A 13037-nucleotide genomic window follows, 5' to 3' on the forward strand; every position below is an offset into this window, starting at 1 on the left:
ACATACACAGACACACTCTTAGGGGAGAAAAAATCCTTTGCTCCCGATAATTGCAGGTTTTTCTGTTTCTTATTGAGGTTATGTTTATTTGGAAGATTAAAAAAATTTTAAGGAGCTATAAGCCAAATGGTAATTTGCAGGGCTCCATGTGTTCCCTTGCTGAATGAACCTCAGTCAACAGAGCTTCAGAAAATTTAGAATATCGAATATAAAAATGCTAACACTTAACTTGGTCATTAGGGTCTTTCTTAAATAATACCTTTTTATCTTTATATAAGTCTAGCTCTCTAGGATGCCGCAAAGACAAACATGAGTTATATACCTTGTAAGAAAAGCAAACGCCACTCCCCCCCATCCCGTTCCACTGAAATATATATATCTTTTACAACTTGATTTGCATCAGAAAACAAAAACATAAGAAAACAAAACAAAACAGGTAGAAGAGAGTAGTTGAGGATTGTGTTGCAGAAAAGCAAAAGAAATACATGTGTGTTGCAAAGCATCTTAACCTCCAGTGATTTATTGGCCCTCAGCCAAGTTATCAGGGGAATCTAATTCTTCTTTATTATTCAAATAAACCACATTTGGCACCATGGTTCCCTTTCAGAATGGCTGCACAAATAGACTGAGTACTGTCATCTATTTGACCTTGTACTGGTGTGCTGGAGCTATAATTTTATTTGCCATTTTAGAGAACAAATGCAGAGAAATCCAAAATTTGGAGATGCATCACCATATGGGGAGGGGAGTTCAGGTTGCATATTCCTGCCTGCTTACCAGTTTGCTCTTTTAAAAGACCCAAATTTCAAACAACCATTTATCCCTTTCACCCTTCACCTCTATTTATTCTTATTAGATCTGTGGTTGTACTGTCCCTTTCCACAAGTTTCTTTGAAACAAACCAATTTATAACCTTGTTTGCTTCTATCTTGGGACTGGTCTTACAGAAAGAAAATATCCTATATGGGGCCAGCAACTATGTACAAAGAAGAAAAAGTAGGATTTTCATTATATGCCTCCTAGATTTTGATGCCAATGGAGGGAGCTGAGATTAGAATTTACTTTCAGGTATCCAAGAGGAGGTATAGTTGGGTTATTGGCCTGTAGTATGTTCTAGTGAAATTAAAACTTAAAAAAAGTTAATCTAATTTATTCTAGATATAAGTTTTCTCTTAAACTAGGCTCTGTGATAAATACAAAGCCATTAGCTGTAAGATTAGCATAAAGATAATTTCACACACAACACTGTTGGGACAAAATAGTTTAGACAATGCTAGAATATTTGTATTTTCTCATTACAAGTGTTTCCTCTCCACCTTCCTAGCTCTCCTTCCTTCTTAAGATAATAGAAAGTGGAGATAAAATAAGAGATTCTAGAGATCATCAGTGGTATAGGGGGAATGAATCCTCCCTCTGCCCACTTAATTTGTGTGACCCTAGGCAAGTAATTTAATTTCTTTGGACCTTGGTTTCTTCAGCTGCAAAGTTTGCCTGGATATCTCTCTAGCTCTAAATTTATGTTTCTGTATTTTGCACTGCTGGATCTTAATCTGAATCTATGATTTTATAAGGGATTTTTCCATCTCTAAATCTTCTGATGCAGTCCAACTTCCCCTTAGTTCTCAAAGGAGTTCACTAGTTCACTAAATCTCAGATATGGTAAGAAACTTGATCTAGACTTTTTAATTATTCTTTGGAACCTCTTTTTTTTAAAACCCTTACTTCTGTCTTGGAGTCAATACTGTGTATTGGCTCCAAGGCAGAAGAGTGGTAAGGGCTAGGCAATGGGGGTCAAGTGACTTGCCCAGGGTCACACAGCTGGGAAGTGTCTGAGGCCAGATTTGAACCTAGGACCTCCCGTCTCTAGGCCTGGCTCTCAATCCACTGAGCTACCCAGATGCCCCCTGGAACCTCTTTAAGAGATTTATAAGAAGATTTATAAGACTTTATAAGAAATAAGGTTCCTCCAGAATTAAAAAAAAATGTAAGGAAAACAGTATTGACTTTGGCTGTAAGAAAAGAAAAAAGAAAACTCCAACAGAAAACTCCCTGAATCCAGAGTTTTGCCTCCTTGACTTTGAGAATGGTTTCTGGAAAGCCAAATCAGTTTTTCCTAGGGAAAACTGGAGCATATGGGGTTAGTGAGATTGCTTGCAATAAATGATGGAGATTCATATGACCATTCTTGTTTCTTACATCAAGGAAGGCACTGATGGAGGCAAGTCAACCTGTCTTCCTCTAATTCTAGCCTCACCTCCAGAGGGGAAGCTGTGGAACAGTGGGACTGGCGTGGTTTTGGCAATGGGGAATCAAGTATGAACTGCTTCTTACTACCTATTAAAGCTTGGGCATGTTGCTTTTTAAAAGAATATGCAACTTCTTATGAGTTCTATAGGATTTGGCTCCTTGGTTCTTGGTTCTCTTTATTCTCTTAGGAAAATTTTATAAAATGGATTATTACTCATACTTGCACTCAAGCTCAATCTACTTGTTTCCTTTTTTTCTTTCTTATTTTGTTTTACTTTTTCTAATTACCTTTGGAAAACCTGATATTGCCATAATTGCTAGATGCTGCTTCAGGGGGAAGCATCTTGGACAAAGTAATTTAATCCCTAAGAATATAGACTACAGTTGATATTTGGGAATCTTCTCTTTCGGTAAAGCTTTGAGCTGAATGCCTGCCCATAATTCTCCTGGGAAACAAGAAAGTATGCTTATTCCCAATATGGAATCTACCTCTTGAAGTATGTGTATTATATATGTACATATACACATATATGTGTATGTAATAAATATATGTTTATATATTTATATCTACATGTATCAATTACAGTGTCAGAAGGATAAGCAAAGTGGGTTCAAACATCATCAGAGTCAATTTCATTGACATCATCATAGCAGGATTAGCTCTGGGAACACTTTAACGAAAATGACTGTCATGCACATTTCTTAGACATCAGCAGCTGTTGCTCTGGCCCAACAGAGTGTAAAAGAGAAAAACTGATTTGGCAGCCTTTGCTATCATGTAACAAAGCATGACTCAATGGATCTTGTCCCTGTCATTTTCTAGGCATATGAATTTTAAAACCTGTATGCCTCTAAATACTTCTGAAACAAAACAAGAAATTAAGGAAAGATAAAACTGATGGTTTAAAATGATAGTTGCAATAACATGTAACAACTTGCCAATCTGTCTTATTATTCTACGGAATCTGTGTAGGATCTGTCTTCATCAAAATTTGCCACTTAAACTTTATAGCATCATTTACAAAGGAAAGGACTGGAGAAAGGAGATATCTTCCTTGTTTATATCTGATAATTCTCATTGGTCTCACATCAGTGCCAGGAATTCCCCCAAATACCATCTCTTCCTCTTCTAATAATTTTCAAAAAAATATTGATAAAGGAAATAAGGAGGGAATGCTTAGACATTTGGAATAATTCACTCAAAACGAACATATGCTTTATTATGCTTAACTGGGATCTGTTAGAGCACTATTTCTTTTCATTCCAATTCATTGATGAACCTCTGAGAGCCCTGAAGTGGTCCCTGAAAAGGATGGGAAGGCTATTTCTCAATTACTTACTTAGGATTCTAATTTTTCTCTAAGCTTTTATTTTATTATAGTCAAATACCTAACATTTACATAGTGCTTTAAGATTAACAAGGTACTTTACATATATTACCTCATCGATATATCCTCAAATCTTTAGGATTTTCCTCCCCTGGTCCTGAGCATTAATCTTTGGGTCTTGGTACAATTGGTAATATTCACATGACTTTGATTTTTTGTTCCCCAGATATCCTAATGATCATATATGTAAAGAAGCCCCAGAAGGTAGAGTAGACCATTTTGCTGCTTTACATTTCCCTGTTCTGTTCAATCAATGGGGGCTAATAAAGACTTTTACCTGTTCACTTGACAGTTTCCATCAAAGATGCTGAACGTGGCTCAAACAGAGGAAGGCAACAGTGTACAGACCATCCATATTATACTGGACAGTCCTCTCTTTTAAGGAGCAATATCCAGAAACATGTTTTGTCTAAAGGCTAGGATTGCCTATGCAGGAGATGCCAAACACTGTAACATGGTCACATAACTATTTTATTTAGCAGGAGTTTCATCAATTTGACACAGATTTAGGGTAAATATAGACCCAGTGACTATAGTTGAAAAGCAGTGGAATAAAATGCTTTTAAGGAGAAACTAGCACAGGGTTAAAGCCAAATTTTTCTTGAACAGATGATATTTCAGATGGCCACACTATTCCAGATGCATCAATTTCCTTGAAAATCCAATCCATATATGTGCATATGCTGTGCTGGCAGGAGGACTGACTGAAATGGCCAAAACCCAAGAGCTAATATTCTTTTGGCCAGAATAATGCAATTATTATTTTCCTAGCTATCAGTCTAAGCATACAGAGCCATCTGTTATGCAAAGCAAACATACACATCTCAATTACAGAAAATGCAGTTGCCTTGACAGAATTTGGATTACACCACTAACCAGGGCTGTAAAATTTGTTTTAAGCGAGTGTATAATGGATGCCTTTCAGGAGTTCCATAATTAGCATTTACCTGCTTAAGCTAATTATTCATCCTTCTTCTTTACTGGCTTATTAAACTTTGTTGGATACTATGCATAAAACAGATTAATACAAGCATAATATAATCATAAACACCCCAGTTTTGGAGCATGACAGTGTTAGCAAGATGGTGGTGTACCGGTTTCAAAATCAGAGAGCCTTGATACTGAGTCCCAAACAGATTAGGGCAAGGATTAAAGCCTATTACAAAACTAGGGGCTTTAATGAGATACAAGAATACTAATATTGAGTTAACAATAGCTCAATTTCTATTTCTATCATTTGGCTTGCTAAATCCTGAAGAAAATCTCATTGCTTGTACATGATGGAGGCAAGAGTTAAAAAGTTGCTAAGCCTGATCCATAGCAGATCACAAACTTCCCTCCTGCTACCCTCACCTCCCACCCAATATCAAATATCCTTCTTCATTATTTTGTATGTCTTTCTTGATTTATCTATTACACAGCAAATTCCCTGGCAACCAAGAGGTTCCAGCCATGCTGGTAACCAACCTTCCTAGAAAGGTGCCAACTTTCAGGAATGAGTCCAGAGTCTGATAGGTCACTGTTTAAGAAGAAACAGACAAATCTTATCTCCATCTTTATCTCCACAGGGCAAAGGGGCTAGAATTAGATGATCCAACTTGGCAGACTGTTACACCAATAGGCACGTATGTGTGTGTGTTTGCACACACACACACACACACACACACACCCTCTTTCCCCCTTTGGCTGTGACTCCATAATGCCAAGCATCCAGATGAAAAGGGCCAAATTCAGCCAATCTCCCTGACACTTCCAAATATCCAGATGTTTGGCATTGTGATAGATAAAACATCCACATAATTAGTTTAATTTTTCAGTTTTTGTCAGGACATTTTGGCACTCTGTTGACACAGCCTCTATGCCTAACTTAAATCATACTAAATTTCAGTTTTTTCATGATGAAAGATCAAGAAGAAGCAATGTACAAGGATTCCTCCCCCACATTGCTGCCTGGCTCCTACAATTTCCTTTTCCTTTAACCTCTGACAAACATGTGTTAGTAATTAAATGGCAAAAACAAAATAAATAACTATCTTATTTTATCAAATTGTCTTTCAGCATTAAGGAACATTTGCAAAGGCAGCAAAATATGTCCTTGCTGAAACCCTCCCCACAACACATTTTAATGGTCTCTTTCAGCATTTCTTGACTCCAAATGACTCTCTGTCATTGTGTCAGCTCCCAGGATAATGCAGGGTACTCCATAAACATCCAGTAATAGGACACAAGGGAAGCACTATTAGTGTGTCCCTCTCCTACTGGGCACAGAGGTTTCAAAGTTCAAAACAACTGAGGGAAGGAACTCCATTTGTTCTCAATAAATTAATAATGATTCTTTGTGGGGGGGGCTTTCAGAGGGGGAAATTTTCAAGCCCAAGTTTATTTCAGAACAGTCAATCCTGACATCCGAGCTCCTCAATGAGCACACGGAAGAGCTGGGAGTTGCCATTAAATAATACATTTGATAATTCATGCAAAGCAGAATATTCCTTGAAGAATGAAAAAGCTTAAGAGTGAAACCATTCACACAATCACCTTTCAGAATCGATTTTTGTGTTACTTACTTGGGAGAGGCCTAGGTAGATGGAGACAGTTTCAGAAATGTACAAAAATTTTCCTTCTTGATTTAGTGCAAATACAAATCCATCCAGGGACTGCAGAAGAAGAAAGAAAAAAAGACTGGTATAAATCGAATGATAAATAGATAAAATACTGATGATATTTAGCAAAGGGTCATGTTCCTTGCAGACTAAGACAAAAAAGCACGACACACTGAATTCAGAACATTGCTTTCATTGCTCAGTAACTGTTCCTACCTGATAGACTTGCACACATCTTTTTGGCATTGCATGGAATATGAAGAAATTAAGTGCCTGAATTTACTGTAAAAAAATTCCTTTATTGGGGGGTGGGAGGGGTTCCTTACATCTCTGGCATGCTGATCATGAGATTTTCACAATGTATAAAAATGAGAAATTCCAGATGCTATGAAATATTTCCCTTGCATTTTGGGATTTCATTGTTATTCAGATGAAAATACCCAAACTCTCTGTAAGACTTTAACAAGAATGAAATTTGTTATAAAAAGAGGTTTTGAGTAAGAGGAAAAAAAGATCTAAATAAAGGATGACCATATCTAGAGAAAGTTGGCTGTCCACATAAGCCAATTGTACTTTGTACTTCAATAATTTTATTTTTATTTTTATTATTATTATTTGGCTCTTCCTCCATGTTTCTATGATGGAATAGTGAACAAACCAAGTCAACATATTAGGAGCCAATATGCTTCATTACAATCTTACCAATTTTATTTTTTACTTCCAAAACTTAGATTAAGGTGGAGATCTAGTTTTCATTATATCTCCTTAAATGGGGATGGGGATGGGAGTAGGGATGGGAGTGGAAGTGGGGGAAGGGCAAGACACTACACATTAATCCATAAGTCCTGAAACCTCACCGCAGTTTCCAAATGAAGGGCTGCATTTTCAATTTGATGAATGGGATAAATCACAGTGGACTCAGATGGGAATATACCACTAAAATTGAGAATAAACTTGTTTTAAATTCTTGCTCTGCAAGTATGGAGTATTTTAGGCTCAGAATCACTCCCACACACCTCATTTTCTGTTATTTCTCTAACAAGGTACCATTTAGGTGAACATGGTCAACTTTGCCACAGGAAAAAATAATTATGAAGTTATAAAAATTGGTAATAGTAATAGAGGTTGTGACTCAGACAATATCTGGCATGTCACATTGGCCAGCAGATACATAGAAATGTGCATCTAGACAGAGAGAAATTTTTTTTAGTAAGGGGATGATAATGGAAGTATATGCAAAATCAGAAAGAAATATACCCTTCCTCAAACCTCTGTCACAATTTTAGCCTCTTTAAAATACTGAAAAGTATTTTCTGAGCAGTTTAATTGTTTTTCTTCCTCTGCTTCCTGATTAATTTCTACTGTTGGTCCCCACCATTGGTTTACCAGGTGGGAGAAATAGTTCAAAATCTACACTTGGGTTTATGGGGTGCAAAAGAATAAACCACCTGCAGAACAATTACTTGGCCAAGAGGGTCCATTTAACAATAAAGATTCCCTAAAGTTATAAAATACAAATCTACCTCAATTTTCCTTGTTAAGACATTTTTATAATTTAAATAGCTTCTTAGAAAAATCATTCTTTTCAAATGCAGAGCATTCATGGGACATTGGAAAGAGAACTCATAAGAGTCAGAGGATCTGAGTTCAAAACCTACCCCTGATAATTACTACATGTGTGAGCTTGAGTAAGTTGCTTAACTTCCCTAGACATCAGGTTCCTTGTGTGTAAAATAAGGTGATTGGTCTAGATGGTTTCAGCTCTGGATCTATGGTCCTATGATCCTATATATCAAATCATTTTTTTAGCATTAATGGGAGATAAATCCAGAATATGATAATGAGGCAATCCATATAAGTCATGTATATGGGCCATGTAATGGATGTTTGATTTTTCTTATGTTCAAAAAGATATGCCATATGTATCTTGGGCACCAGAGTCAGGAAAATGATATTGAGGCAAAACAGCCAATTCTATTAAGAGTGAGCCATTTGAAAACTGTCCAGCCTTGTTTTAGAAGCAAACACACAACAATAACAACAAAACAGGCTTAGCCCCATGTTCTAATTTCCTGGGGAGAGCTCAGGGAAGCTATGTCCACACTGCGATGACACATTCCCATCAACGAAGTAACAAAAAGTCTACCAGTTTGAGAAAAAAGTGGGTCACACAGATTGTTCAAGTACTCCGTAGACTGTTTGCCTGGATTTTTCCCACTTTGAAATGAAATGTTTTTTACAAATGGCATTTTGCAGATAAGAGGCATCTTGAATTAAATTTCTACATCTCAAATAAGAGTTGTTGTTCAGTCATTTTCAGTAGTGTCTGACTCTTTGTGACCCCATTTGGGGTTTTCTTGGCAGAGATACTGGAGTAGTCTGCCATTTATTTCTTTAGCTTATTGTACAAATGAGGAAACTGAGGTGAACACAATGAAGTGACTTGTCCAGGGTCACATAGCTAGGAAGTATCTGAGGCAAGATTTGAACTCAGGAAGATGAATCTTTCTGACTCCTGGCCTGATTCTCTATTGACTGAGCCATCAAAATAATGATGATGATGATGATCATGATCATGATCATGATCATGATGATCATGATGATGATCATGATGATCATGATGAAGATGATGATGATGATAATCACAACTATTATTTTTTTCCTGAACTACTAATAAGTATTTATATTTGGTCTTAAGATATTCAAAGTACTTTATAAATACATTATCTGATTTTCACAACCCTATTAGGGAGATGTTCTTATGATCTCCATTTTATGGATGGGAAAATTGAGGCAAATAGAGGTTAAATTCCTTGCCCAGGGTCAAAGTGTCTGAGGCAGGATTCAATACCAAGTCTCCTGATTCCAAGCCTAGTGCTAATAGCTCATAACTCTAGAGGAAGAGTCGATGGGATCATGAATTTAGAGGAAGAAACACCCTTAAAAATCTAATCTGACCTCTTCAATTTATAAATGAAATGAAGCCTACAGAAGATGTGATTTGCCCCAAGTGACCCAGGTACTAAGCAGGAGAACCAGAATTCAACCTTGATTGGTCTGATTTTAAATGCTGTTCGCACTGAATCATGTGGCTAATAACACTGTAGTGTTTTTTCTCTTTGTAAGCAAGTACCATTGGGCAGCTAGATAGTGCAGGAGATTGAGTACCAGTCCTGGAGTTAAGAAGATTCATCTTCCTGAGTTCAAATCTGGCCTCAGACACTTACTAGCTGTGTGACCCTAGGCAAGTCACTTTACTCTGTTGGTCTCAGTTTCCTTGTCTATAAATGAGCTGGAGAAGGAAACCATTCCAGTATCTTTGCCAAAAAAACTCCATAGGTTCACAAGGCATCAGACACACCTGAAAAATGACTGAACAACATAATTATCATCACCACCATACAACCACCAGCTTTTTTTAGGGGAGGAATTGGGAAGGGATATCATTTTAGGTAAATCCTTGGAGAAGCTTCAGAGTGCCTTCAAAGATGGTTGGAATTTGGATGTCTCTGATCTTGGGAGGGTAGGAGGGGGAGGAAATATTTTCATCATTTAGACTTGGGAACCAAATGTGATTAATCTGAACGTTCTGTGGCATTAATTTTTTTTTTGATTTGAGAAAGCCATTATGTACTGTGCTGTTTCAATCACTGCAGGCTACTTTTTAATTTTTTTTTTAACTGCCCACTGTTTTCAACAGGCGCCAATTAAGATTCTGGGGTCAAAGGGTTAATTACATCTTCTTACCCACTATGTAGAATTTTCTGATTATTAACCAAGGTTGGATTAAGATGAAAAAGAACCAACACAAATGTTAATGCTTGTCCCTCCTCCAGAAGATTTATTATAATACCATGCTGAAATCTATATGCTTTCCTCAAAGCAATTGGAGAACAAAAAATATTAGCGGAAATGCTAAAACAGATGTTTTAAAGGCATACAATATCTTATTTATCAAAACATTTTTCATATTACTAAAAACAATTCTAAGCTATTCAGACAAGACTGATAGGTGATGGTCTTTGTCACATCCCAGTAAGATATGTAGTGTCCACTCTGGAAGTGCAGTTGAGATGTAGACATCATTGGTTCTAAGACCTCTGGATAATAATGCCAGTAATTATAATTTTCATCCCCTGACACTGGTGTAATGTACAAAATGTAAGGCAACATTTCTTAACCTGCCCCCTTTCCCTGCAATGACTACATCTAACTATGTCTGTTATTTCCTCAGTGTATGAGACATTATGATTTAAGGTATATTGATGTTCAATGGATTGTGCTAAATGGATTTATATTTGTCCGAGTCTCATCCCGGCTCTTTTTGCCTATTCCTACTGCAGCCAAATTTCACACAGTGAAATTTTATTCCAGTGCTCTTAAGGGATGGAAGGATCCTCATTTATTGAACTACCCCTGAAATCCCCCCACTCTTTCCAGTGTTTTCCAATGCAGAGGGAAAAATCCTGTTACTGTGACCTAACTCCAGTTAGAGTGAAGAATTACCAGTAGGCTAGGTTATTTTAATGACAGATTATTTTAAACTAAGCCTTCACCATCTGTTCCACCCCCTAATTATGAATGCAAAAAGAACATATTTCACAATTACATCAGTAAAAAGTAAGATATACGTGATTTAAATGCATGCATGTGTTCTTTGTCCAATGCACCATGCATCTGTGATGTTCTTCTTATAATTTAGCCTCATAGTTGTCAGCAATTGGGGAGGAATGGGGGAGGGAATGCCCATCCATGATAAAGTAGATTCACTGATATACTCAACTTTTTCCCTGGCAAACACATCTTCTTAATTAGAGTTTTTCACTGTTACGACATAATGATATTATGACAAGAGCTGAGCATTAATTTGAGGATGGTGTCTATCATCCAGCAGATATGGAGTATTAGATAACTGTTACAACGGTTTTCGCTATCATTAAGGCAAGGCAGTGTGACATAGTAGATAGAAGGACAGGCTTGAAGCCAGGAGGGGTTCAAGTCCTGCCTCAGGCACCTACAATATCTGAATGGCCATTTTACTTATTACATATTACTTAAACTCTTTATGTTCTCAGGAAACTCTCTAAGTCAAGAATCTACAGAGGAGGTGTCCATCTAAATCAGTAGAAGGACTTTATATACTCAGAGTTTCCCCATGCTAATGAAATCAAAAGTCCAGAACAATAACAAAAATAAGGTGAGGCATGAGTCAAAAAGGGCAGCTGGCTGGTTCAGTAGATACAGTGCCTGGCCTAAAGGTCATCTTTCTGAATTCAATTTGGCCTCAAATGCTTACAAGCTATGAGATCCTGGGCAAGTCACTTTATCCCATTTGTTTCAGTTTCCTCATCTGTAAAATGAGTTGGAGAAGGAAATGGCAGACCATTCCAATATCTTTACCATGAAATCTCAAATAGGATCACCAAAAGTTAAGTCACACTTAAAATGACTGAACAAAGAGCAACATGATCCAAAAATCCTTCTAGTCACCTGAGCAAAAGATAGACGTTAAAATATATATGACAATTCTACCAGACACGTCCTTTGGGTTTTATAAAAAGGAAGAACTTAAGAATGAGAGAGGGGAATAAGCATTTATTAAGTATCTTCTATGTCACAACAGCTTTGCAATTATTATCTCATTTGAACCTCAAAACAATCCTGGGAGGCATTTGCTATTATTTTTATAGTTGAGGAGATTGGGGCAGGTAGAGGTTAAGGGACTTTGTGAAGGTAGTTTTGAACTCAGATATTCCTGACTCTAGGTCAAATTCTCCATCCACTGGGCCAACTAGCTGCTTCTCAGCCAAGATTGACAAACAGAACATCACTAGTCTATTGGCAAAGGTAGTTCAGGGATTTCTATTTCATGACACTACTTCAACAAGATATAAAAGAGAAGATAAGGAGACAAGTTCCATGAGTTTAATGAGGATGGACTACAGCAAGACTTTGAGAAATGCTATTAAGTTTCCATGTATATGCCATTATTGCCTTTAGGAAGTGCTGGTAGGCTTCTGATGCAAGTCTGCATTCTCAAGGAGATGTTGGCCTTCACCAGGAGCTCCAGGGACTCCAGATGGGTCTGTTTGGGTTTGGCATCCCCAAATATTGTTTTTATGGTCTGGGCTCTAAAAATCAGATAATATGCAAAAATAAAAGCTGTAGTTATGTAAATAAGAATCCAGGAAGAGTATATGTTTCTCAGAGTAGATAAGAGCTGACATCAAAAAGGTTTGGACTTTTCTTTAACTCTGTTTCCCCCGTCACTTTCCTTCCCTGCCTGATGAGCCAAGCATACAAAGGCTAGAAGTTTCATATTTTAATGCACTGGCAGCTACCTGAAAATGATGACCAAGTTTGGGGTCTTCTGGAGCAAACCCTGCCTAATCATGTAACTAAACAGCTCTAACTTGGATTCACAGATCCTACCTTCTATTTATAAAGAATTACTACTCTTTTTAGCAACCTAAAGTAGAGGATATAATAATTTCAAAACATTTTTCACTGTTTCAAAGCAAAAAGATCACAAAACTATGAAATTACAGCTAGCTCGTGGGAAAAACAGGAAGCAGAGATTGAGGGAGATGCACACACTTCCTGAATAAGGCACTTGAATGATAGGGATGATAGGAAGATGATGAAATATGAAAATTTAAAAAAAATCAAAATTGAACCAAAATGCCTGCTTTCTGAGCAAGGAATTCTGTATGCACTTTATACACTTTAAAATTCCTTATTGTAGTGATGATGTATCAAAGTGTTGACACTTCTTTTTTGGGGTGCTATTTCAGCAGAATAT

General features: G+C 37.0%; 1 protein-coding gene across 6 annotated transcripts in view; it reads right to left on the reverse strand.

Moving 5' to 3' along the window:
- Window positions 1-13037, reverse strand: part of NPAS3 (neuronal PAS domain protein 3) — a 1104268-nt gene that overhangs the window by 327088 nt on the left and 764143 nt on the right. For all 6 annotated transcript variants that reach the window (XM_007472507.2, XM_007472505.2, XM_056820400.1 and 3 more), the window contains one exon: window positions 6200-6289. In XM_007472507.2, the coding sequence (XP_007472569.2) occupies window positions 6200-6289 (90 nt within the window). The remainder of the gene's footprint in view (window positions 1-6199; window positions 6290-13037) is intronic.

This window comes from Monodelphis domestica, chromosome 1 (assembly GCF_027887165.1).
Source record: "Monodelphis domestica isolate mMonDom1 chromosome 1, mMonDom1.pri, whole genome shotgun sequence".
NCBI classification, from domain to species: Eukaryota; Metazoa; Chordata; class Mammalia; order Didelphimorphia; family Didelphidae; genus Monodelphis; species Monodelphis domestica.